The sequence below is a fragment of the Corvus cornix genome, chromosome 1 (genome assembly GCF_000738735.6).
Source record: "Corvus cornix cornix isolate S_Up_H32 chromosome 1, ASM73873v5, whole genome shotgun sequence".
In the NCBI taxonomy this organism is placed as follows: Eukaryota; Metazoa; Chordata; class Aves; order Passeriformes; family Corvidae; genus Corvus; species Corvus cornix.
In genome coordinates, this window is record NC_046332.1 from 25661850 (window position 1) to 25685461 (window position 23612).

At 38.7% G+C, this 23612-nt stretch overlaps 1 protein-coding gene across 1 annotated transcript; it reads left to right on the plus strand.

Annotated features, from left to right (window-relative positions):
* The first annotated feature begins 220 nt into the window (after positions 1-220).
* Positions 221-23317, plus strand: ATG3 (autophagy related 3). Its single transcript, XM_039559286.1, has 12 exons — positions 221-392; positions 3100-3141; positions 6286-6335; positions 7510-7580; positions 9304-9411; positions 11009-11058; positions 12959-13040; positions 13552-13586; positions 14342-14497; positions 15129-15256; positions 20630-20698; positions 22366-23317. Exons 1-12 carry the CDS (start codon positions 321-323, stop codon positions 22445-22447), a joined length of 945 nt encoding a protein of 314 aa, XP_039415220.1. The 5' UTR covers positions 221-320; the 3' UTR covers positions 22448-23317.
* The last annotated feature ends 295 nt before the right edge of the window (positions 23318-23612 follow it).

A 23612-nucleotide genomic window follows, 5' to 3' on the forward strand; every position in this document is an offset into this window, starting at 1 on the left:
GCGCGCGCGCCCGCTCTCCCCCGGCCGGCCCGGCCCCGCCCCGCCCCCGGCACTCCGGGGAACCCGCGAGCTCCGCCCCCAGCTCGTGCCCGCCCCCCGGGGCCGCGCGAGCCACGGCTCCGCCCCGCCCCTCCCTCCGCGCCTTCCCGCCTTGCGCGCGCGCGCCGTGTGTCGTCACGCGCGTGCGACGGGGGGGCGGGGGGAACGTGAGGGGCGGGTCACGTGGCAGGCGGGGGGCGGCAGCGGGAGCGCCGTGCCGAGGGCGGGGGGCGGCCGCCGTCTGTCTGTCCGCCCGCCCGTCCGTCCGTCAGACCGCCGCAATGCAGAACGTCATCAACACGGTGAAGGGGAAGGCCCTGGAGGTGGCCGAGTACCTTACGCCCGTACTCAAGGTGCCGGTCCTGCTCTAGAGCCGGGATGGGGAGGAGGGACACCCATGGCCGCCCCCGCCTGCGGCCGCACTTCCCTGCCCGAGCGCCCGGGAGCCGCTCCGCTTCCCGAGAGCTGGCTGTCCGTGCCCTTGTCCGCCGGGCTCGAGACCCGCGGGTCTCGGAGGGCGCGGTGCTGGGCGTGCTGGGCACAGCCATCGGCCCTCAGCCCGCACCGGGCCGGAGGGGATGGGGGGAACCCGAGTTGGCGCTCACATCCCACTGGGAGGGGGGAGCATCCACCTGGGAGGGCGGGCCTTTCGAAGAACAGATGTTGCTGTCCCTGCTTCTCAAGGAATGACTTAAATGTGTTCTCGTTTTCTTTTGAAGTTGTGAAACTTTTACCTGGTTGTGTGACCAGAGATTGAAATCCAAACGTACAGACAGATTTGAGCCTGCTTTCCGGAATTGCGTTGCAATGGTTATTTTGGGTAAACTTTTTCAGCTAACATAAAAAACCCCAAACCAAAACAGCAAAATTAGCCACACCTTCGTTATGTGAGCAGATGTTACGTACCACAGCTTATTCCTGTGTCAGAATTACAGTGTTAATATAAGTTTCTGTGCACTAAAGTAGTTGAGAATAGTAGAAATGAGCCATTGCATCCTTGTAAAGGTGGCCAGCACATCTATTATAGCTTCTGTTATTGTATATTTTGGTAGAAACAAATTATGGTTTTCTGCAGTTGTTACACTACATCCCATTCTGTGACTCTTATCTGCAAACAATTTTTTGTGTAAATCCCCACTTTGTATATGATTGCTTAACTTGGCAGCACTTTTTTCACTACTGATTTTGGTACTTCTGCATGTTTTTGAAAAACACTTTTTTTATGACAACAGTCTCTCTGCCTGTGGCTTTGTGGTTTGACCTTCTATGTGCTTTGCACCCTGCAGCTTACATCTCTGGGCAGACAGCAGTGACAGTCAATTATTAATTGAACTTGTCTTTCTGTGGTATGTGGGGTGCTCTTCTCTGGATAGTGGGCTTTTCTAGAGTTGCCCACCAATGTGAAATATATGGGTTGCGGTGAAGTTGTGACATAGGAAGGTGAGGTGACTTGTTTACCATAGTACAGTTGTTGCACAGCTGGCGTAATAGTGGAGGAATTCATGTGTCCAGATGGATTATTGGGAGGAGGCAGGAGTAGAACTCTTCAGAAATGGAAGGTGTTAGTATTATGTGTATATGTTCCCTTTACATGGGGTTGAAATAAGTACTCCAGCTTGGTAACTTTTGAAAGAAACTAGACCTGTGTCTCTCACAACCAAAGAATTTACTTAGATGGAAAAATGAACTATTTGCCCTCAGGGAACAGAGGATGGATATTTTGCATGTTTTCTTTCTGTAATTCCAAAGACACAAGTTTGTGCGTGTTGCCTACTGCTTATGGTTCATTTTGAGGTGAACTAGTAAGTTGTCTCCATTGTCGTATTGCACAATGTGTTATTAAGGATTCTGAGTTTTGTAGCAATTCAAATTACTTTGATTTCAGTCAGCTAGCACGTAATGGTGTTATAATGTATGTACAGTGTATGCTGTTTTCCCTATCTTTATCTTTTTCTTAAGTGTATCTTCCTTAGAAATTAGGCAGAAAGGCAGTAATCAGTACGGTATGAAACAGCTGTGCTCCTTTCATTTGCCATAGCACAGGTGATAGCACAGACCAGGGTGAAGGAACAAGAATAACCAAGCTGGGGCTGCTTTTCTTTAATGTTTTCCAGCTGATTGAATAAGGTGACGTTGTGGCTGGAAGCAAGACATTTTCAGTTGCTGCTTTTAGTCTTGATAGCAAAAAAAAAATAGGGCAAGAAGTCAGCTATGCCATGGTTGAAATTGTATTATTTTTCAAAAGCCATTTTTGATAGCTGCAATGCTGGGAACAGTAAGATACCTTGGTACTTGAGGCTTTTCTGGAGAAACAATCAGAAGCCAAAACATAATGCACTTATTCTAGATTTGAATATGATAGAAGATGTGTTATCCTTATGCTTCATAAATGCTGCCTTTAATGCCAAAGTACTTCGGTTCTCCATGCAGAATAAGTCTTGTGTCTGCTTGCCATCTATTCTTTCATCCACAAAATCCCCCACTACAATATGCAAAAATCGAAGCTGTTTGCGTGGGGTGCATGATGAGGGCACAGAAATGGGCATTAAAACAGTCTATTACTATTTAGTCTTTCTATTTAACTTATTCTACCCCAGAGAAGAGCTGGTTTGGTCTTTCATTTAATGACTTTTCTTAACTGCAAAACCCCATACTGATGCATTGCAGTGCTGTTCAGTACCTAGAACTCTGGAGTCCTTGACAGTTAGAGTCACTGATTCCAGCTGATTTTCTGTTTCTTACTGTCAAACATAATACTGAGTGCCAGTCATCTTTTTTTCATTATTGCTATAATTGGCAGTAGCAAAGAATTTTTATTTTGTATAGGTGATCATTTTTTATAATACCTCACATTTTGCAACAAATAATTTTGGGGAGCCTTATTTTCTAATGTAAGCTACCTATCAGCCATGGCAGAGGTTGCTTCCAGGCTGATTCATGGATCTCTGGACAGAACTAGTTGCAAAACAAAAGTGGAGAAGATGTTTGTCCTTCCAGTAAAGTGGAGTGTGTTGATTTGTCAGCAGTTCTCAGATTTTTCTGAACTTTTTTTTATTGTAGGAGTCCAAGTTTAAGGAAACTGGAGTAATTACACCTGAAGAAGTAAGTATTTAGAAACTTAAATTTATTTTGAAAGCAATGATGCCTTTTTTTAATGCAAAATGACCATGTTAAACAGATCATGGTTTTGCCAGTTATTGCTTCTTGAAACAATTTCCAGAAAGTGAAATTTCTAAGTGGCCTTCTTACTCTACAGATGAAGTTGATCAACATAATTACTCTTGTGATAGCACTAGGCATCTGAATGTGGGACACTTCTTTATTATGCTGTGAAAAGATTGTAAAGAACCTGGGTCTACAGCTCCATTTATCATGGGAGTTCAGGACTGAAGCAGGAATATATTGATTTTTAAAGTCTTTCCTCTGAGGAACTCAAAGGGAACCTTTTACCTTTGGAACAGTTTTTGCTTACTTCTGTTTTGGTTCCTTCCAAAGTTCTATGAAGATCATTACATATATCTGTTCACACCAATCATCCAATGGTGATTATTTTTCCCTCTTCTCTATAGGCTGCTTTAGGCTACTTGTATTTTGGATTGCTGCCAAGCAGTTATATTTTTTTTAAGAGCTCCAGTGCAAAGAGCAACAAACAGGATGTTTTTCCTGGAATAGTAAGAACACTGAGTGTGTTGTGTTACTTTAATTTCCCCGTTACACTTTTTCTCGTATTAAATTGTTACCGATCTGCAAATACTTTGTCTTTTCAGAGGTCTAATAAAACAATGTCAAGACTGTTAGGTAGAATGAAAGAAAAATTAAACAATGAAAAAATGTAAAGATGAGATGGAAAAAAAATGGAACAAATTATGACTGATGCAGATAGATAATGTGGATAGAAGTATTTTTCCTAATATTGGTGCCTGCATTTTTCTGCTGTGTTGCCTGGCAAGCAAACACTTATTCTCTCTCTCTGACACAGAAGTACCACACTGAAAAACAGGCTTAGCAGCATGATGTTCTCCTGTTCTGATAACCATATGTGTGTGTGTATAAATATTCATATATGTTAAACAATAATACACAATATTTATTGTTTATAAACTAGAATAACAGAGAAGGTCTAGACAAATGTTCTACCAATACTTAATCCCTTCTTGATTTATGGGAGAAAAATTTGCAGTAATACTGTAAGAAAAGGCACCTTCTATAGAGTGTAGCAAGAACCACATGTACTACATTAAACACCACCAGGAGTGTGAATAGTCTGTGTTCTGTGTGTCACATTAGATGCTGCTAGGATGAATAAATTGGATCCTTCAAAACAGTAGTCAAGGGAACTGGTTATACAGCAAGATTAAATTTTTGTTAAATTTAGATGAAGCTGGAACATGCATCTGCCGATTGTCCCTTTGACAGTCTTTATATAGTAATGGTTGCTAAAGAAGAATAATGACACTAGGATGTTGTCTTTGAATGAGTTTGGATTTCTTGGGTAATTTTAGCTATCTTTTAGTCTGAGACACTAACTGGTTTATAGATTTTGCGGGGTTCCTGTGGTTTGCCTTTGAGGATGAATAAATTAACAGTAAGGATAAAGATGACTCATTAATCACACTCAGCACCTACTCCCTCTTTTCACTTATCTGTGTACTTGATTTAATTTCAAAAAATTCTTGTCTGTCATGAGTTCTTACTAGTTAATACCTCCAAAAGATGACACCTGTTTTAATTATATATGTAAATACAGGGAAATTGTTAAAATCATTCTTTCCAGGACTAGAAATAAGATGTCCTAAAATTGATCTCCTTCTTCCGCTTCGCAGTACTGATTAAAGTATGAGGTAGCATCAGTGCTTGAGAAATAGAAAGTGAAACCAACTAGATAATTTTGCTGCCTAAGATGAAAAAAACATAGATGAAATTTCAAGTGCTGTTCTAGGGCTGTGTATCTGTTAGACCCCCAAACAATACTGTTTTTTCATATTTAGTAATACATTTCAACACTGGGGTCACAGAGTTCCAATTCCTTGAGCAGAGCATTTTAAATAATTCTGGAGTTTCATTTGTGTTTATCATGTAAGAGATAATGAGTTTTAAAATTTCCGTGTGTGTTGGGAGGGTTTGCTGGGGTTTTTGAAAGAGATTTCAGTTTTGCTAGAGGCTTCTGTTGAAAAATAGGTGAAAAGGAAGCACTTTTGCAGAGATTAAGCCTGTTAATCCATGTGCAGTGCGTGCTGTGGTGTTTCCTGCTGCGCTGATCCGCCTCCCGTTGGAGCTCGCAGTGAGGAAGTGGCTGTGACCTGCTGCAAGCCTGTTATGTCACACTGCAGCAGCTTCTGGGCAGCCAGGGAGGGTGGTGGTATAAACTGGCACTTCAAGACAAGAAAGTACCTGTGGCAATAGCTGTGCACCTCATATTCCAAAGTGACTACTTCAAAGCCCACAAAAATCACTTTTCTTAAGTTCAGGCTTGCCTTCCTCAATTTATGTGTACAAAAAATAAGCCCAGAGGGTTGAATGTTGCTGGGTGAGTTTTGAGTATGTACACAAGTCTAGTGTGACGTTGCTGGCAAGTTTAACATGACAGTATCACTTTGAAATAGTAATGCAATACTATTAAAGGCTTCATCTTTGATACTAAGAACAAGCAGGGTGAATATTTTTTAAAACTATTTATTCGTAACAAAGTTACCTATAAGATTTTCAGTGTACTAAGTGGTAATCCATTTTTAGTTAACATCAGTGATTAACTAATATAGTGATGGTCATTATATAAAACATAGGCTGTTTCTTCCTTTGTTGCAGTTCTCTGATTGATTCAGTGGATTGATGGTCTCGCTTTTCTTACTGCAAAATTGTTTCGAACAGGGAAAGAATTAAACATTTTTTTTTTACGTTAAGCTCTGTGTTGTCTTTGTAAAAGTTTGAATAGTGGCATATAAAAATAATTTCTTCATTACAAAGTAAACAAAATTCCTAGGTCCAGAAACTTTTTTGGTTTTTACTAGACTGGAAGGTAGTACCACAGCTTTTGAAACTCTGAATTTGCTATTTGAATTTGCTCAGTAAGCGTTTTGGGTGAAGTCGATTTAATCTTTGCGTTTTCCTAGTTAGCTGAGAAATGGGGTTAAAATAAAGCATCAAGCTGATTGAAACGTTTGTTAGTTACACAGTTAATTGATCAAAGGAATGTGGATTGTTTCCTTGGGCCATATTTAACAGTAATTTTTTTTCCTGCCTTAACAGTTTGTTGCAGCTGGAGATCACTTAGTTCACCACTGTCCTACTTGGCAATGGTAAGTAAAATTGAAAGAATTGTAAAAAGTTAGCATTCCTACCTGTGCTTTGGTGTGTTTCCATTGGCTTCAGCTATACAGTTGTCTCATTTCAGAGCAGTAAGTGGACGTTTCCAGTAGAACTTTCATGATGGCTCTATATTTAAGTCAGTCAGGGCTTACTAATTGCTGTATAGCAGTAGTTGAGATGAGGATTTGTTTGGGGATTTTTTTGTTTGTTTTTTTAAGGTTTTAGAGGAAATAAGCTGTTACATACTGTGAATGCTTTTAGTGCTTAGCTGCAGTAGCAGCATGTCTCCCCGGGTTTGTCTTGGTGATTGAAAAAGCAAAGGCCATGTGCTACTGAATTGCTAGGAAGTAGTTGTAAATGGTGTACTTTGACAAGCATTTGTTAATTAAATGTGTTCAAGTTGGCCCACAGCAGTTCATTTTGTGCAATTTGGAAATCCTTTCCGTTTCATGTACAGTAAGGATGCAAATGAGGTGCTTCCTCATGTTTTACTGTTGTCTTGCATTATGAAACTAATCTGCTCCTAAATGAGCATTGTCTGTGCAGTTGGTGTCATCAGGGTTTTGGCTCTGTACTGGACCATGACTTGCTGAAGGAAAAAATTGCTATGTTTGAATCTGCCTGCCCTTTTGCCATCTCCTTCAGAGAAAGCATGATGTTGAGTCTGGCAGCAGTTTGGAATGGGCTATTTAGAATGTTAGTCTTATTTCAAAGCAAAAACCACTAAAGGTGAAGGCAAATGCTTGAGTAATGTGGAATTAAGAGTACTTAAGCACTAGTGACTATGGACAGATTTTATATTTATAGAGGTCTATTTTGTGCTTTTCTGAAGTTGCTTTCTTCAGACGTTTGCGACTTTGTTATTGCTGATCCTAGAAAATTTTATATAGAATAGATAATTCTGTCAGCCCATCTTTGCCTTGCCATCTCAAGGTGAAAGTAGTTTTTGAGGAATAAAATGGTTTTGATCCCAGAACAGTTTAGGGATGGCCAAGCTTTCTAACACCATACCAAATGTTTATAGGGAAGACTAAAGTCATAGCAAACCAATTCTGAGAACAGGTCAAGAGGATTATATAAAATGTTCCTGACACAACCTGAAAATAGAAGGGTTCTTTTGTTTGCAGGTCATCAAATTCTCAAATGGTGCACTTCATTTTACAGGGCTTCAGGAGAAGAGCTAAAAGTCAAAGCTTATCTGCCAACAGACAAACAGTTTTTGGTAACTAAAAATGGTAAGGCTGAAATTTAAATGTAAGTGTTCTTAGAATTGACAGCATGGTTGGCTGTGCTGTCAACTCTGCTGATTGTCTGTATTGATAGGGGAAGCAAATACCTCCCACTTTGGATGCTCTGGCTTTGCAATATTAAAGAAGCTTTTCCTGCGCTTCTAAATTTTTTTTCTTAGACCACTTTACAGTAGAGCTTTATATGAGAAATAAAGCTTGCCTTGATGAAGTATAAATGAACTTTAAACATTATAAAAGTCTTTGTCTTTCCTTCAACTCATGTTCAGTTTCTAAAAGGAAAATACGTTTATTTTCCTCTTCCCTTTGGAAACTCAGGCTATTAAGAGTTCTCAAAATGTCTTTCATAGTGACACTGATACTTCTAATTCAAGTATGTAATTGATGTCAATATCTTTGTCAATAATAATCATAGATACAATCTTGAATTAATTTTTTTATCAGCTTCACAGTTGTATTTATATAGTACATGTGGTGACTACCTTTTTAATGGATAAGAAGGATAACATCTTGGCAACCATGGGGAAATCCAAAAGATCTTGTGTCAAAATGTGTCAATGCCATTAGATGAACCTTTACTACTAAGAAAGCATGAGGAGATTTTTGCCTGCACAGGGTTGTATTATATGCTTGGATTTTCCTTGCTGGCTTTTGGAGTCTTGCAGTGCACTATCATGTGAAAATTACTACAGTAGTGTTGGACATTTTCCTGGGATGCTCCTGATAGTTCGATGGCCAGTTGATCTGCTTTGTTTCTCTTCCTGCCACTTCTGAGGTTCCTCACTGCTGTGATCCTTCTTCATCACATTCCAAAATAATGTGTTCCCTGCTTCTGGTGTCACATTGGCCTCCCACCTGAGTAAAAGCTGTGGGCTATAGTTGAGACTGGGAGTCATTCTACAGACCTCATTTTGGAAGTCTTTGGATGACTTCACTGTGGCTTTCACACCCCTTTTGTCCCTTTCTGAAAGGTCAAAGAGCAGTTTTCAAATGCTGCACTTTATGCAGAAGATTTGTTTTTCTCCACATCAGTAGAAAAGGAAAGAGCATTTTCTACATAGTCCTTGTTTATGCTATTGGAAAATACCTGCTTTGCCTTAATCAGATATTCAGTCTTTCTTTGACTGTTTTCTGAAAACATTATCTAAATCTCTGTTTGAATGGCTCTGTAACTCATATGACAGAAGTTATTCTAAATATCACGTGAATTCTGACCTTCTAAACTTCTATATGTTAAATTATAATTAAACATACTTAATGTATTGCATAAATAGCTGATACAATCTTTTAGCAGAGTTCTAAAGCCAAATGAGTTTGTAAAACTGATGAAAATCCAGGCAAAGTTGTCCTTAGTTGTTTACCAATGTGAAGAAAACTAACAGGTTTTCTCCAGTTGTTAGCAAATGAGAAGTTAATTCTTTTCTAATCCTTAAGAAATTGGATGAAACAGCTCTAATGCGTAACAGAAAGATGAGCTTTTAAGGCTACTGCAATCATATTTTTATATGAAATAAAATATCTAATACAGCATATCAACATATTTTTCTAAGTTCATACTTTTGCATTTGAAATACAGCCTTAGGATTCCTTAAATAAGGATCTATGAAAAACTGCCACATTTTAGAAGGCCTTGTAGGATAATATCATCCTCCAGTCTGGTTCTATATAAGAATGACTGACTGCATTCTTTTTGTTTTGCCATTTTTTGTAGTGCCGTGCTATAAAAGGTGTAAGCAGATGGAGTACTCAGATGAGCAGGAAGCAATTATAGAAGAAGATGATGGTGATGGGGGATGGGTAGACACTTTTCACAATGCAGGTATTCAAGGTCTTGCTTCAGGCTTTGCATTTGGTAATCTGATTTTCAGTTTCCACTCTCAGAAAGTAAAATCTTTCTTATATACAGATGTCTGTGTACCAATATCTAGTCTGGAGGAAATAAGTTACATTATCAGCTACCCACCTGATTGGTACATGAGGTCTAACTGTGGGGCTGTATGTGCTTGAAACAGGCTCCTTTTCAGAGATGATGGCAATTATTTCAGTATTCTCTTACTAAAGTTCTAGGAAGTTATTTTAAAATATGAGCTGCACAGTGCCTCATTCCTCAGTAAGGAAATCCTATGAAGAAGACGTTAGTTTAAGTTATGGATGCTGTACTGAAACAAAGATGTTAAGTACACAGATTGGTGTGGGAAATTACCTTTTTTTTTACAATAAGCCCTTAAATGAGCTTGTGTTTATAAAGAAGTTTAAAAAATACTGCTTATATGAATCTATCTCACTGGCTTTTCTAGCACAATGTCTTACAATTTTGGTTTTTTCTAATTGGCAATTATATTTGTTTTAGTTTGTTTCTTGATGTTCTATCATGTGTTAATACAATTCTGTCCTTCAAGGATGCTCTCTCCACCATTTCCAAAAGTACTCCTCTCAGTTTTTACTTTCTTTGGTGTAATTTTTTTTTGCTGTAATATGGAGAAAGTTCTCTGAATAGTTTGTCAGTGTGGGGACAAAAAGGGTTGGAGATGATGCCTTTTGTTTCTGTAGACATACATATTTCAACATTGGCAAATTTGAATGCATCGCAGTTCATAACCAAATGCCCCCACACCAAAGAAATGATTTGGAATAGCTTTGTCATATCCTTGAATTAAGTATGCAGTATCTGTCCCTGCTGTGAATAGACTCCTCTGCCAGGTTGTTCTTTTTGGAGTTGACTGGTTTGGGCACCATACTGTACAGCACAGCTGTAACACTGACTAAACCTGGCCAGGTCTCTAAATGCTGTCGAATGAGATAAAATCTGTTTCCACAGCTGAAGTTAGTTAGATAAATGTACTCTGTCAAAGCAGAATCTTGGCATGTGTCCCAAAAGGTACTGTGTGAGAACAGCAGTAAAACTAGAAGGCTAATGGGGAGAAACTCAAGAGTGGACACTACTATGATTTGGGGTGGTTATATATTCCCTCTTCCTCTCAGCTAAAAGCATTGAGTGCTCTGCTACGTTTTGCTTTGTCATTGCTTTCAAGAAGCTCAGACATACTCATAAATGCCTGCCTTTTTCATGAAGTTGAGTTCCATTATTGTGATGTGAGTGCCTATCCTGAACTCACTTCCATGCAAAAATACCTTAAAATAGAAGTCCAAATTTGCAGAGTTCCATCACAGGCTTTGTAAGGCATGGCACATCTGTGCTGTGGTGCTCTGTGTTACTGATCTGGTTTGCTTAGTGATGTCCAACACTCAGCATGTTACCAATACCAAATGAACAGCTTCTCACATATCAAGGTTGTTGTGAGATGTGACTTGGAAAAATGAGACACTGCTTTCTGAAATCCTTGCAAGCTCTTTCTATGCTATTCTCCAACAAAGAACCAAGCTTTTTCAGCACAAACTTCTTGTTCAATTTACAGGTGTAGTGGGTGCAACAGAAGCGGTTAAGGAGATCACACTAGACAGTAAGGTACTTGTTTCTAAATTTTCTCGTTGCTTTATTACAGGACCTGAAGGTAATATTAGTTTTACTAGTGGCAATCTAGTACTCCCTGTGAAAGATTAAAATACGCTTTGTCACTAATTGTTTTGCAGATGTACGTTGACCCTCAGAGCCTGTGATTATTCTAAGCATGTGCATCTCCTTATTGCTGTGTTTACTGAGGCATTTGTCTTTTTGAAATGTCTTTAGCCAGTGTGCTCCTGTGCCATGCTTCTATTTTCTAACTGAAAATGAAATTCTGTTTACACTGATACCAGACATTTGTGTTTCAAGGCATTAATGTTGGGAGATCCAGCACGAAGAAATTTTTATATGGAAAAGTAATGTGGGGATGTAAAGTATTCTTTTGTGATCTTCAACTACTGCAAGCAGACTGCTAACACATTTGGTCCAGTTTGACAGGTTTATGCCCTTCAGTTTAGAAGAGTTTTACCTGTTTAAATGTATACATCTTATGAAGTCCTCAGTTTCTGCATGTTTCCGAAAAGTCACTGCAGCAGGAGAAAAACCTGAAACTTAAATCCTCAGGAAGCACTTGAAATGCAAATTCAGCATGTTTCAGAAACGTGGAGAAAGTCACAGAGACACAAAATGCTTTTAAAGATGAGTTGGTAAGGGGAGTTTTGTCTGTGTCCTGTGAGCAGAAGTTTTGGATTCTAAAAATTAGGGGAAAAGAAAATGAGCTGCCCCATGCTACTGCATAATTATAAACAGCTCAAAATGCTATCTATTTCATGAACTGTGAAGTGCAAGTATTTCAAATGACTTGGCTGAATTTAGTAAAAATACTGCTTTTTTACAAGTTAATAACATGAGGGTGGAAGAAACACTGTAAGGAATAACTAAAGTTGATCGCTTTTTCTGCAAAACACAATACTTGCAGAATGTTAATGTGGTTCATAACTGCTGTTGTGTGTTTTGCATTGGATTTCATTTCTGTTGTATGTAGAAAACTTGCTTGCAGGTCCAATCCAGGAGGACAACTCTTTCCTGCTGATGTTCTGTTTGACAATGCACTTTGTAACTTAGTTTCTTACTGGTTTTGGTGTTTTGGGTTTTTTAAATGAATAAACAGCCACCTGATGCTTACAATTAGAGGAGCTTCTAGCTGTTGTAGTTACTTGGAGTATACTCCTAAAGTCTTCATGAAACCTGTGGAAACTGAGACCTTCACCTTCTGAATTTCATTGGAGTTGTCTTGAATTCTAATGCTGTGCAAGGCCCAAAAATTGACTGTGGGCTTGTGCTGTATTTGTTTCTGTTGGAGTATGTTTTTTTTGAGAATGATGTCAAAATGTGATACCTTTTGTGTCTCTCTAGTGTTTTAAAACAATTACGGAACTGAACAGGGCTCATAGTGTGTATAACTGGGTGACACTTTTAGTCATATGATAGAGTTTTATGTAGTCCCACAAAAAGCAGGGGGTTGGACTCAATCATCCTTATGGATCCCTTGAGGTAATTTATGATACCTGCTGCACAGTTGACTGCGGTTTAGAACTTAATATTTAACTTACGTGTTTAGTCTTAGCTGTTTAGTCATTGCCTTTCGTCTGAGATAGGTGGATCTTTTAACTGTTTTAACACCATGGTCACTTTTCTTTGTTTAGGAATTAAGTCATTCCAGATTGCAAAATCAAAGGAAAACTTCTTAAATTGATTTTTAACGTCATACTAGGACTTTTAAATTAAGATGAGTTAATAAGCAAGTATTTGAGTTCAGTGTAGTCCTTCTTAATATTGCGGAAATTATCTTTCTGGCTCACTGAATGTGTTGGCTGGACTTAACACCTTTAATTTTTTGGGGCTGTTAGGCTGTGTAGGTGCAACAGTCATTAAAGCAGTATTTTCAATTTAACTTCTAAAGGATAATATAAAAATACCAGAGTGTTCAGCATCTTGTGAAGATGATGATGAGGAAGATGAAGGAGAAGCTGCAGACATGGAAGGTATTTCCTTAAGTTGGGTGGGACATATTTTATTTCAGGTCTTTAACTAAAGCAGTACAGTCTTAAAACACCACTCATTCTTTGCATGGAATGCGTGCTGAAAAATTTCAGTAGGCATATGCTCTTTATCATCTTCTGTATGGTTTTATTGATGCATGTTTAACGTGTGCCAAAAACCTCTGCAAATGTTAGTGGTCGGAAAATTGTGTAGCAGAACAGGTCCAAGAAAGTATAAATTAGAGATTTAGCGCAGCTTCCTTGCAGCTTCGTACCTACACTTAAACTCAATCTGCCTATACAAAATCACTTAAGTATTGCTCATCACCTACTTACTGTAGGCTTGGTCAAATTTGTGTTAAAAAAGGCATAGTCTGGTTTGGGGATTGGGATTTTATTTTACTTGAATAAAACTTGAGATACATGTAGATTTTTTTAAAGTAGTTCTTTATGAATGACAAATATAATGACTGGCTGCAAGCTGAACACAGAATTTTATGGATCTTCTTTTCAGAGTATGAAGAAAGTGGGCTATTGGAGACAGATGATGTGAGTGAACAGTTCTCTTATCTTGTCTGTTACAATATAAATATAAGCACAAGCAAAGTAAAAATAACGATAACAAATGGCTGAAATAACAAGCTTATGAGTTGTAGGGTTACTGAGCCTGGATTCCTATGGACTTGTCTCCTGCCAACCTACTGCAGTAGTACTGCTTGAACCCTGGGGTCCTCAAAGATTTTGCCCACAGAAATTTTCCTTGGTTTTGCTAATCCTTGTTGCTCTGCTTACACACGGCACTCTATTCATGAGAAGCTACAAAATGCAGTGGTGGTTCTTGGGGCTTACACGGGGAGGATGAGTGGCCTGTGGGTTCAGTAGATTGCACCAATCCATCAGAGTTTCATGAGAGAAAACAGAAAGGTCTCATTATTTGTGGTACTATCCTAAGGTCTCCATGAATGTGCATAAACTGAGATCTCTGCCTTCTGAATTTCACTGGAATTGTCTGCTATTTGTGAAAGAAGGTAGGGGGGTGTAACAGTGTAGTTGCTTACTTCCTTAAGAAATCGGACCTTTTTTGAAAAGTAAAAAACCCCACGAAAAATAAAACCAAAAAGTACTTTTTGGGGGAGAAGCTGATACTCCTCATTTAGAAATAAAAACAAACCTTATGTTGGGGGTTTTTATGCCCACTTAAGAATATTATTTAAGGTTTTACAGTTTTACATAACTACTTAGAATGGGAAAGCAGGGAATCCAAGCAAGGCTATACTAATCTTGTCATTTTTACCTTGAACCAGGCAACACTTGACACAAGACAGATTGTAGAAGCTAACAAAACTAAAGTTGATGTTGGAGGGGAAGATGCTATTCTACAGACTAGAACCTATGACCTCTACATCACTTACGACAAATATTACCAAACTCCAAGGCTCTGGTTATTTGGATATGATGAGGTATAGCTATGCTGGGTTTTTTTCTACTTCTATGGAATTAGACTCACTGTGTCAAATAGGCTATTTTGTTGCTTATTCACAGTAGAAATTTAAAGGGAAAAATGGTGACAATACCATTAAGCAATATAGGCTTGTAGGCAGGACTTTTACAGTACTTGCAGGAAGTTGGAACCATTTCACTAAAAACTGCACATGATAACTGAGCACATTTCAAAGAAAACCACTGGAGTTTTTGTTAGCACTGTAGAACTGGCAATAACAGCAGTGAACTCAGTCAAGTAAGCAGGTACATGTTTTCATCACCTTCAAAAGGAAAGGAATATATGAAAGTTCTTCCCTTTAATCACTGGGTTTCTTGAGTTAAGACTGGGTAGGGCTTACTGCTCAAACCCCTCAGTGGGAACCTGGTTGATTGTCAAATACATCGACTTCACCACTCAGAGGAAAATCTCTGCAGTACTATTTCTAGTCCATATAAATTTTAACACACTCAGTTCTTCCAGTGTACCTTCAGAACTTTTCTGTTTTAGATGCCTGTAATTTTTGGTGCATCATCTGTTACTGACATTAGAAAGGGGCAAGATTCTTTGTTAGTAATGCTTTTGTTCTCGTGTTCCTTGTTCCTCTATAGCAGCGGCAACCTTTAACAGTAGAGCATATGTATGAAGATATTAGCCAAGATCACGTCAAGAAAACAGTGACCATTGAAAACCATCCTCATCTTCCTCCACCTCCCATGTGCTCAGTGCATCCATGCAGGTAAGTCTTTGTTTCTGGTCTGATTCAGCCTGCATATACAAGGCACTTCACTGCTCTTGTGAAGGATTTTGTTCAGGTTTTCTGGACATATTTCCACAGTTGGCTGTTGTAGTGGTCTGTTAGCTTCTGAGGCAGTATGAAAGGAAGGTATCAGCAGTTCTCTGAGTTTGTTCCAGTGCTCACTGCAGCAACTGTGTTCTGCAGTTAGCACTGTCTTCTCTGATCAGCAGCTTCCCTATGGACTCCAGAAGATGGCAGACTGCTAGAACTTTGTGAAATCAAAATTTATCCTTTCATCTCCTTTTGGGGAGGGTAGAAGTACAGTGTATATTTCTGGAGCAGTAAAAGCTATTTGAACATGAAATAACAATTTATTTTATGTTAACTACCTTCTGCTCCCCTTTAAATTTTGTACTGATAAATAGAGATCCTGGAGTTGCCACACAAAAATACCTGTTGGACACAAGTGCAAAACACACTTGTTTTTTTAGGGTATTTTCTGTTCCATTTTCCATGTTTCTCACCCAAGATACAGGGATCCTGTAGTTTGACTTGCAGCACAGATATTTTTTCTAGGTCTTTGAAAGGTGCATCTTGTCTTAGATGTAGACCTAACATCATTTTAGGTGTCTTAGTGATACAGAGCCAATATCTGATACAGTGTAACTTCTCAGCTTCTTGACAGTATGAAGTTCTTGGAGATACAAGTTTGGGCTTTTACCTTTTAGGAAAAGATACACTTTGTACGATTGCATATGTTTAAAAAAAAAAAGAGTTCAGATTGCCCTTTAAGTTTAATTTCCTTTGACTTAAACACTTTCGATATCCATATCACTAGCTGAGTGTCAAATAATCCACTTGTTGCCAAGCTTATGGTAGTTTTCACAGACCTAAAGCATTCTTGCTTCTGGTTTAGAAGTTATTTGTTCTTCTGGTTTAGCATTTTATTTGTTCATCAGTCTTTAGAGAACAGAGCAAGGGAACTTTGCAACAAGTATTTTATGGCTAATTTTGGCCTTATGAGGATATATATTCATGTGCTTTGTAAATCTGTATATCATGTTTCTTCCCGTTCACAGTCCATTAGTCACTGCTTTTCAACAATGTTTGCTTTTGCCAAGTGGTCAGACTTACATATGGACAATATTGAGCAGAGAAGCCATTGTACAACTGGGAAATAACTTTTTCCCCTCTAGTTGTCAAGTAGAAAGTTTTGGAGTTGTAAAGTTTATTGTTGGTCTTTAAATCATCAGGTTTAAGTCTGCACTGACATGAAAATGTCAGTCTTGGTGTTCAAGAGTAATACAAGAAGCATAACTGGGACAACTGTAAAGCAAATAAAGAATAGGACAGAAAACAACATAAGGCCTCTGTTAATCTATGGGACCACCCACATGTTGAATACTGCAGTACAGCTCTGATCATCTGTTCTGTAGTCTGAGGTGAAGGTAGACTAAAACTGGAAAAGATATGGTAAGTTGTCTGGGATAACTGAAGTTACAAAGCTCTTTCCCATAAGAAATGCTTGAATAATCTGTGACCCTTTATCTTGGGAAAAGGTGAGCAGGGAATTATGGTGTAAGTGACCTTCACTATGAATGACACAGAAGGTGAAGTAATAGGATTTAAGTTTTCTTCCGATAGTGAAACTGGCGGCATTGAATGCTATTCTGCTGGTGTGTTCAAAGCCAGGAAGAATTAATTTCTGTATGCACCACCTAACTAAACTAAGTATTTATTTAAGCAATATTATGTTAATGAAATAAAAATTTGTCAAGGTTGTTAAAAGTGTAGTTATTAGAAGGATTCAGAATAAGAAAGTTCCTGAGTAATTTCCAGCTGGAAATTAGTAGTGCTTTGGACAGAGCATTTATTAGGTGCTTGTTGCCTCTTTATTGAGCATGTAGTATAAGATAGGAAGCAGAACCAGATAGACCTTTTGTTTGATTAAGTAAGGTGTTCTTGTACCTCGTATGAACATACCAGTCTTTATCTCAACCTATTAGTGACTTTGACTGTCTCACTGTTTGCTGTCTGAAGGGTTTTGGACAAAAAATGGATGCAGCTTTTTTGTGCAACTAGTGTTTTTGAAGGAGTGTCAAGTGGGATGAATGTAGGAGGGCTTAACAGACTGACTGGGAAGAAGATTAATAGGAGAAAAGGAGGAAAAAAATCCTGAAGCCAAAATTTAATTTGCTTTTTGTTTGCTGGAAGCATTGCTAGTAAATCGTTTGGAAGAAGCTCCTGTTGATGCAGATTAGGAGGGCACTCTCAGAACAAAGATGCAGAGATCTTTGGGCATGACAGCCCTCGCTGACTAGGTAGAACTGTGGGTTTTATATTGGGCTGTGGCTGCAATGTGATCTGTTTAGCTGTAGTTATTGCTCTGCAGAGGTGTTAGCAGTGTACTGCCAGTCTGGGAATGTGGGTTGAGTCTCTTCACGGGTGAGAGCTCTCTGGTCATGTTTTCACTTCTTACTCTTCACCAGTGAAGTGCCAGTTCCTTTGTTATGTAATCCACATCTATACTTGAAGGAATGGTTTACATCATGAGACTTGTTTCAGTTTTAAGCATGAAAGAGATGATTGATAGTGGAGTGAGACAGGTTTGCTGCTAGCCTTAAATGTGGGAAACTGTAGCCCTTCTCAAAAAGTGATCTCATGGATCTGCAACCACTTAACACTGGAAAGAGTTTAAGAGGTAGTGTCGAGACTGAAGAAAGAGGCTAACAGCATGTATTAAATGGAGGTTTTAAGTATGTTTTCTTACACTCCAAGGTGAGCTATTCTGTTTTTTCAATTTGGTAAGGCTAACAGCTAAGAAGGTCTGAGCTTCTCAGTAAAAACTAATAGCCAAACTGTTGCTTTGTCTTTAATTCAGCTGCGAACTACCAGTGTTTAGTTATGTCTGCTGCTGTTGCTTCCCATGATGTTACAAGAATTGTGTAATGTAGGATATGTGTAGGATATATGTTTTTCTTGTGACGTGAGTATCCTCATGTCAGGCATCAGAGAAAGGAAGGAAATGGCAGTCGGATGCCACTGTCAGCTGCTTGAGATTGTTTCTATTTTGAGTAGTCAGTGAAAATTGTTCATCTTACAGCTCTTCTGTAAGTTGTAGTTCTTGTCAGCATTTTTATGGTACTGGAAGGAACATAGTCAACTTCCTCATTAATTGCTGTAAACTGCTTTAATCATGATTCTCAGCTTTTTCTGTGGGTGTTATGAAGGGACTATCAAACAAGTTAACTACTAAACACATTTACAGTTAAATTGTACTTGCTTGCACTGATGCCAAGGGCTCATTTTTCTCCATTTCAGAATAAGTAGTGATGGGCTTCTGAATTCTTTTTGCTTCTAATGTACTCTAAATATCTGCAGGGAAAGATTTCTAGATAGCAGGATATTTATGCTTACATTTCTTTCCATTGTAGCATATACATATATTTTATGTTCATTCCGCCAAGTTTTCTTACAGAAGGAAACTGAAAACAGGAAAGAAATTTTACATGGTTTCTAAAGCACCTGCAAAACTTTTCATGAGGAAGTGTGTGACAGCAAGAATGACCATTCTGTGGCCATTATAGAATTCCAGGTACCTGAGTAGTTCTTAGAAAAGAACAAATGTCATTAAGATGTACGAAGTTGAGCCAGTATGCTGTTAGAGACTTCTAATAGCTGCATGGTGACCTGTATTCTGTGCCAGTAAAAAAAATAGTCCACAGTTATGCATAAGGTCAAAACTTAAGTTTTGGCAGTGGCCAGGCTCCTACAGAGAAGCATCTGGCCTTGGCACCTGAAATGGCATGTGTTCCACAGGGCATCGTGGGGATCCAGAATTGGAATCAGCTCTGAGGGTTAGTTGATTTGCAAAGACCAACAGTAAATGACAAATGCTGACCTTTAGTGTTTCCCCAGACGTGCATGTTCCTGTTTACAATGTGTCTTGGTAACTTTGCAACAGCTTCCTTCCTTGTTTGCAGTCACTGGCACCATGATTAGCTGTGGGAGTAACTACTAAATGCCAGTTGCTGCTCAGCTATTTAGATTGACGTACTGCTATCAAAGCATGGTCAGAAAGTTATGCAAACTCTGCTTCCTACTCATCCTTGTTCTCAGTTGGCACTTTGGTTATTTTGGGGTGAGTATTCTAAACTACTGCTGCTCACTAACCTGCAGTGCTGTGTAGATGGATGCCCATAGCCCTGTATGATGTCACTGGTGAAGATTTACCTGCAGAATCATGTATTTAAAACAAGGTTGAAGTATAGATAAAAGTAAGATTAGTTATACAGCCTGGGAGTTTGTGTTAAACATATATAAATAAAACATAAACTAACATACAGTAGTTCTCTGCTCTGACTTGGTATGATCTTCATCCCTTAGTTTATGGGATGGAAGAACTGCCTTGAACACAAGAACATTACTTCCAAATTTTAACTGGTAATTAAAAAATTTGAAGACTTTATCATTAGGGGTATTCAAAACTAGAGCAGACAAGGTCCTGGGTGATCTGTTCTAGTTGACTGCTCATTGAGCAAAGAGGGTTAGACTAGATGATGACCAGTCTCTTCCAGCCCTGGTTATTCTGTAATTTTGTCTTGCATTCCCAGGATTTGCTTTGTACACAAATATTGTATGGTTCGTAGTAGGTCGGGGATGTCACTGATGAGAATGTAAAAACTCAGTGACCTGAGGAAATGTTTATCCTTCCCTGTAGCGCTTTATAATAACAGAGTTACAAGAGAGAAGAAACTAGCTTAGAAACTGTTGATTTGCCATGGAACTCAAGTTAGCACCAGAGAAAGTTTCCATACTCTAAACCAGTCCTAGAGCAATAGTTCTGAATTTATGCAGAGTTGGTTTAACCTGCCTTTCCTAGGAAATCATGAATAGTTTTAGTGTTTTAAACCTCTTCAAGCTTTACAAGTTTGAGTGCAGCAGAGGCAGCTAAAAATGTTACAGCAGTTTTTAGACATCATCTTCAGGGGAGCATCTGGGGACTTCTGGCTGCTGGTCAGTATTACCTTCTGGGGACTTACCTGGGGGCTTTACTGGCATTTAGCAATTAAAAGTCACATTGGTGTTGAGCAGTATGCATTCACTCTCATTATGGCTCTCAGTCTGCATTGTAGCATACAACATATTTTGCTTTCCTTGTGAATGTAAGGAGCTGTTAAATAATGTTACATTCATCACTTAGTGTTAATTTTCAGTTACTGTTGCTGGTTTACTTTCTCAGTGAACTGAAAATTTCCTCTTGCTGCTTCTGAAGCTAATAGTCCAGAATTATTTACTGTGCACAAAACCTAACCTTGCTGATGGAGGAGTTGCCTCTTCCTTAAAATATTTTTTTTCTGATCTGTTTTTCAGGCATGCAGAAGTCATGAAGAAAATAATAGAGACTGTTGCAGAAGGTGGGGGAGAACTTGGAGTTCACATGTATCCTTTTTCATTATTACATGGATTCTTGGAGACTTCTTGCACTGTAAGGGCTGTTACCTCAAGGTTCATAAACTGGCATACAATTATGTGTGAAAGCAGTGAACAGCTGCTTGGGGTAGCACTTGCTGGAGTTCTGGGAGGAGCTCCTTTGTGCAAACAGACTCCATTAAGTTACTGGAAAAACATGAGGTGGTGTATGGCAGGAACAATGTGGAAAGCAGGTAGGTTTGAAGGGACAGGATTGAGCCCTTGTTTATAGGGTTGGGAAGGAGGTAGCTGTGAGTATGAAACAGAGATGCCAGTGTAAGAGGGTGAGATTGGAGGTTCACAGACCTCCATCCAGAGTGTAATCACTGCTTAGTAGAGCAGTTTTGTATTAGATTTTAATCTGAAATTCATTTCTGAAAGATGTAGGAGTCCTGCGATTTTCTATTCTGCATGTGAGCAATATCTTGGTAAAACAACCTTGCTGACAAAAAGCAATGAAAATCACTGAAACCATTCTGAGCATCACTATCAAATGCCTCACAATCAGAATTTTCTTTTAGGGAGCTGACTGATCTTAGTTATGCTTTGTAGCAATTGATACTGTGCTTTCTGACTGGAGCGACCTCCACGTTAGAAGTAAGTGTGTCCTTTCAAAATAGTGTTCTTTGCTGTTATAAGGCAAGTAAGGAGGAATTACTGGGCAGCTAAAGGTCCTGAATCAGTAAAATTCTCGTTTACTGTATGAGTTGAGACTTGCTCAATTTGTACAACAAGCAACTGGAACTGAACTGGAAAATAACTTCTCTGTTCAAATCTCCTAGTCCTCAATAGTTGCAAGTAGCTTATTTTATTACTTTTTTTGTTATTACCTAACAAATTGGGGCATTTTTAACATGGGATTTCTTTACTCATTTTCATGGATCTTTTGTTTGTGAAGAAATAGTCCATGAGACTGATATGTCAAAACAGTAGGGTTTACTTATATCCAGTACCAATGTAACTTAATAGTCAGTTGAAAGTAGTGATTTCTGTTAATTTTTCCATTCCCTGTCTTCCTCTTTCCCACATGGACAGACACTTCAGATTATAATTGTTCAATATACTCCAGACTGCAAATTCAGGGCCAACATGTGTTTGATAGTGATAGATGCAAGGGAGCTCTTCTCTGCAAGGCAGACTGCTCTGGTTGGTAAAGCTAATCTCTGTACTTTCCCTCGTGAACAGGAAGGAGCTCTTTCAAAGGATGGTTCAGAATAGGAACTGATTTCTTTTTCTGAGCCACTGAAACACTGAGGAGAGGAGCCTGCTCTCCCTGCGACTACAGGAAGGTAGCTAGGGATTAGCCTTGCTGGGTAAAATTCACCTTGGCATTGTTAATAACTAATATTAAGAATGTAAATGGGGTTGCTAATGTTTGTGTGGTGTCTGCAGGATTTATTGAAAACAACTTCTGTTTCCCTGCATTATCTTAAACCAGGAAGGTCTATTTTTGGTCAAGCATTCAATGTCATTACCAGAATTCTGGAATATTAATCTCCCAGTCTCTTAACTCTAAAGTAGCTAGGTGTTATTTTCCTATTAGCAACAAATACTGTTGAGCAGACCATTGAATGTGACTTCTGCTTTGTTTTGCAGGTTTTCTAGCTGTTGTACATGTTCCTTAATAAGAAACTCAGGTACCTTCTTATTTTCTTGAAATTTGTACAGGCGGTCATTCCAACGATAGAATACGACTACACAAGGCACTTTACGATGTAACTAAAATAAGAGATGTGTTCCTCTAATTATCAAATCCTTTTTTAAATAACCCATCCATGTGACTTATACAATATTATACACAATTTCTGTAACTAATCTTTTATCAACTTGATGCATTAAAATAAAATGTTCCATTACCAGCCTTTTTAATAAAAATCTGTGTGTAATATAAATAAATCACTTTCATTCCAGTACAGATGCTGCACTAAGAGGTGGGATTTTTTTTTTCTCCATAATTCCTTTAGTTTCCTTCCATCAGATTATTTTGTGTATGTTAGAAACTGAAATCTACTTTTGTAGCAGAAGCCTAATAGTTTTGGATTTGTTGCTGATTCTTGAAAATGTGAATTTTTTTTTTTTTCTCCTCCCATTTAAATTCACTTCAGAACTTTGTGGGGTATTTTTTCCAGCTATGAATGGTTGTATTTCCTCTAGCTGGAGGAAGATTTTGAAAGATGAAAAAAATAAGTGATTGTCTTGTTAGGAAAGTTTGACTACATCCTAAGTAACTGTAACTAACCAATCTTGAAAGGTGATTTATATTTGAGCAAGACTAGAGATGGAATATTTGGGGAGACAAAAGAGGAATATTGGGTATGTAGTCTGTCTTGCAATAAAGGGCAGTCTTATTGACGAAATTACAGCTTGAGGGTAAAGGGAAAAGATTGCTATGGCAGAGCAAGGTTCAATCTTGATTATTTGTCTGCTTCAACTACACTAATTGCCAGTCTAATAGTATGGTTTCTTCTCTGGGATGAACATACACAGAGTTGTTTGTATATTCAGATATTGCAGAGGCATCCAGGCTTTAGCAGCTCCTTTCTGCCCTGTAAAATGTAAGGATTTTATTAATGAAAATTGGAGGAATCATCTCTCCCTCTCCCTCTCTCTCTATATATATATTTGTGCATATATTTATAGTCATTACATTCACTTAAACTGGGTTTCAGGAGAGCACCTTTGTCTCCCAAACATCCATCTTGCATTCTGCAAGGTAATCAGAAGTTGGGTGTCTGCAATGAACTGAATTTACTCTTGGGTAGGAGGGTTGGTCCCTGTCCTGGCACAGCTGGTCCCTGCTTTGGCTGTCCTCTGTTCCATGCTCTTACTCACATGGGAACATGTAATCAGGTTCTGTGTTCTGTGCTTAAATTGACTTTCCTCT

Coding starts and splice junctions, on each gene's coding strand:
- ATG3 (XM_039559286.1), top strand. CDS start 321: ATGCAGAACGTCATCAACACGGTGAAGGGGAAGGCCCTGGAGGTGGCC. Junction 11,059..12,958: donor AGATCACACTAGACAGTAAG/GTACTTGTTTCT, acceptor TAACTTCTAAAG/GATAATATAAAAATACCAGA. Junction 15,257..20,629: donor TGCTCAGTGCATCCATGCAG/GTAAGTCTTTGT, acceptor TCTGTTTTTCAG/GCATGCAGAAGTCATGAAGA.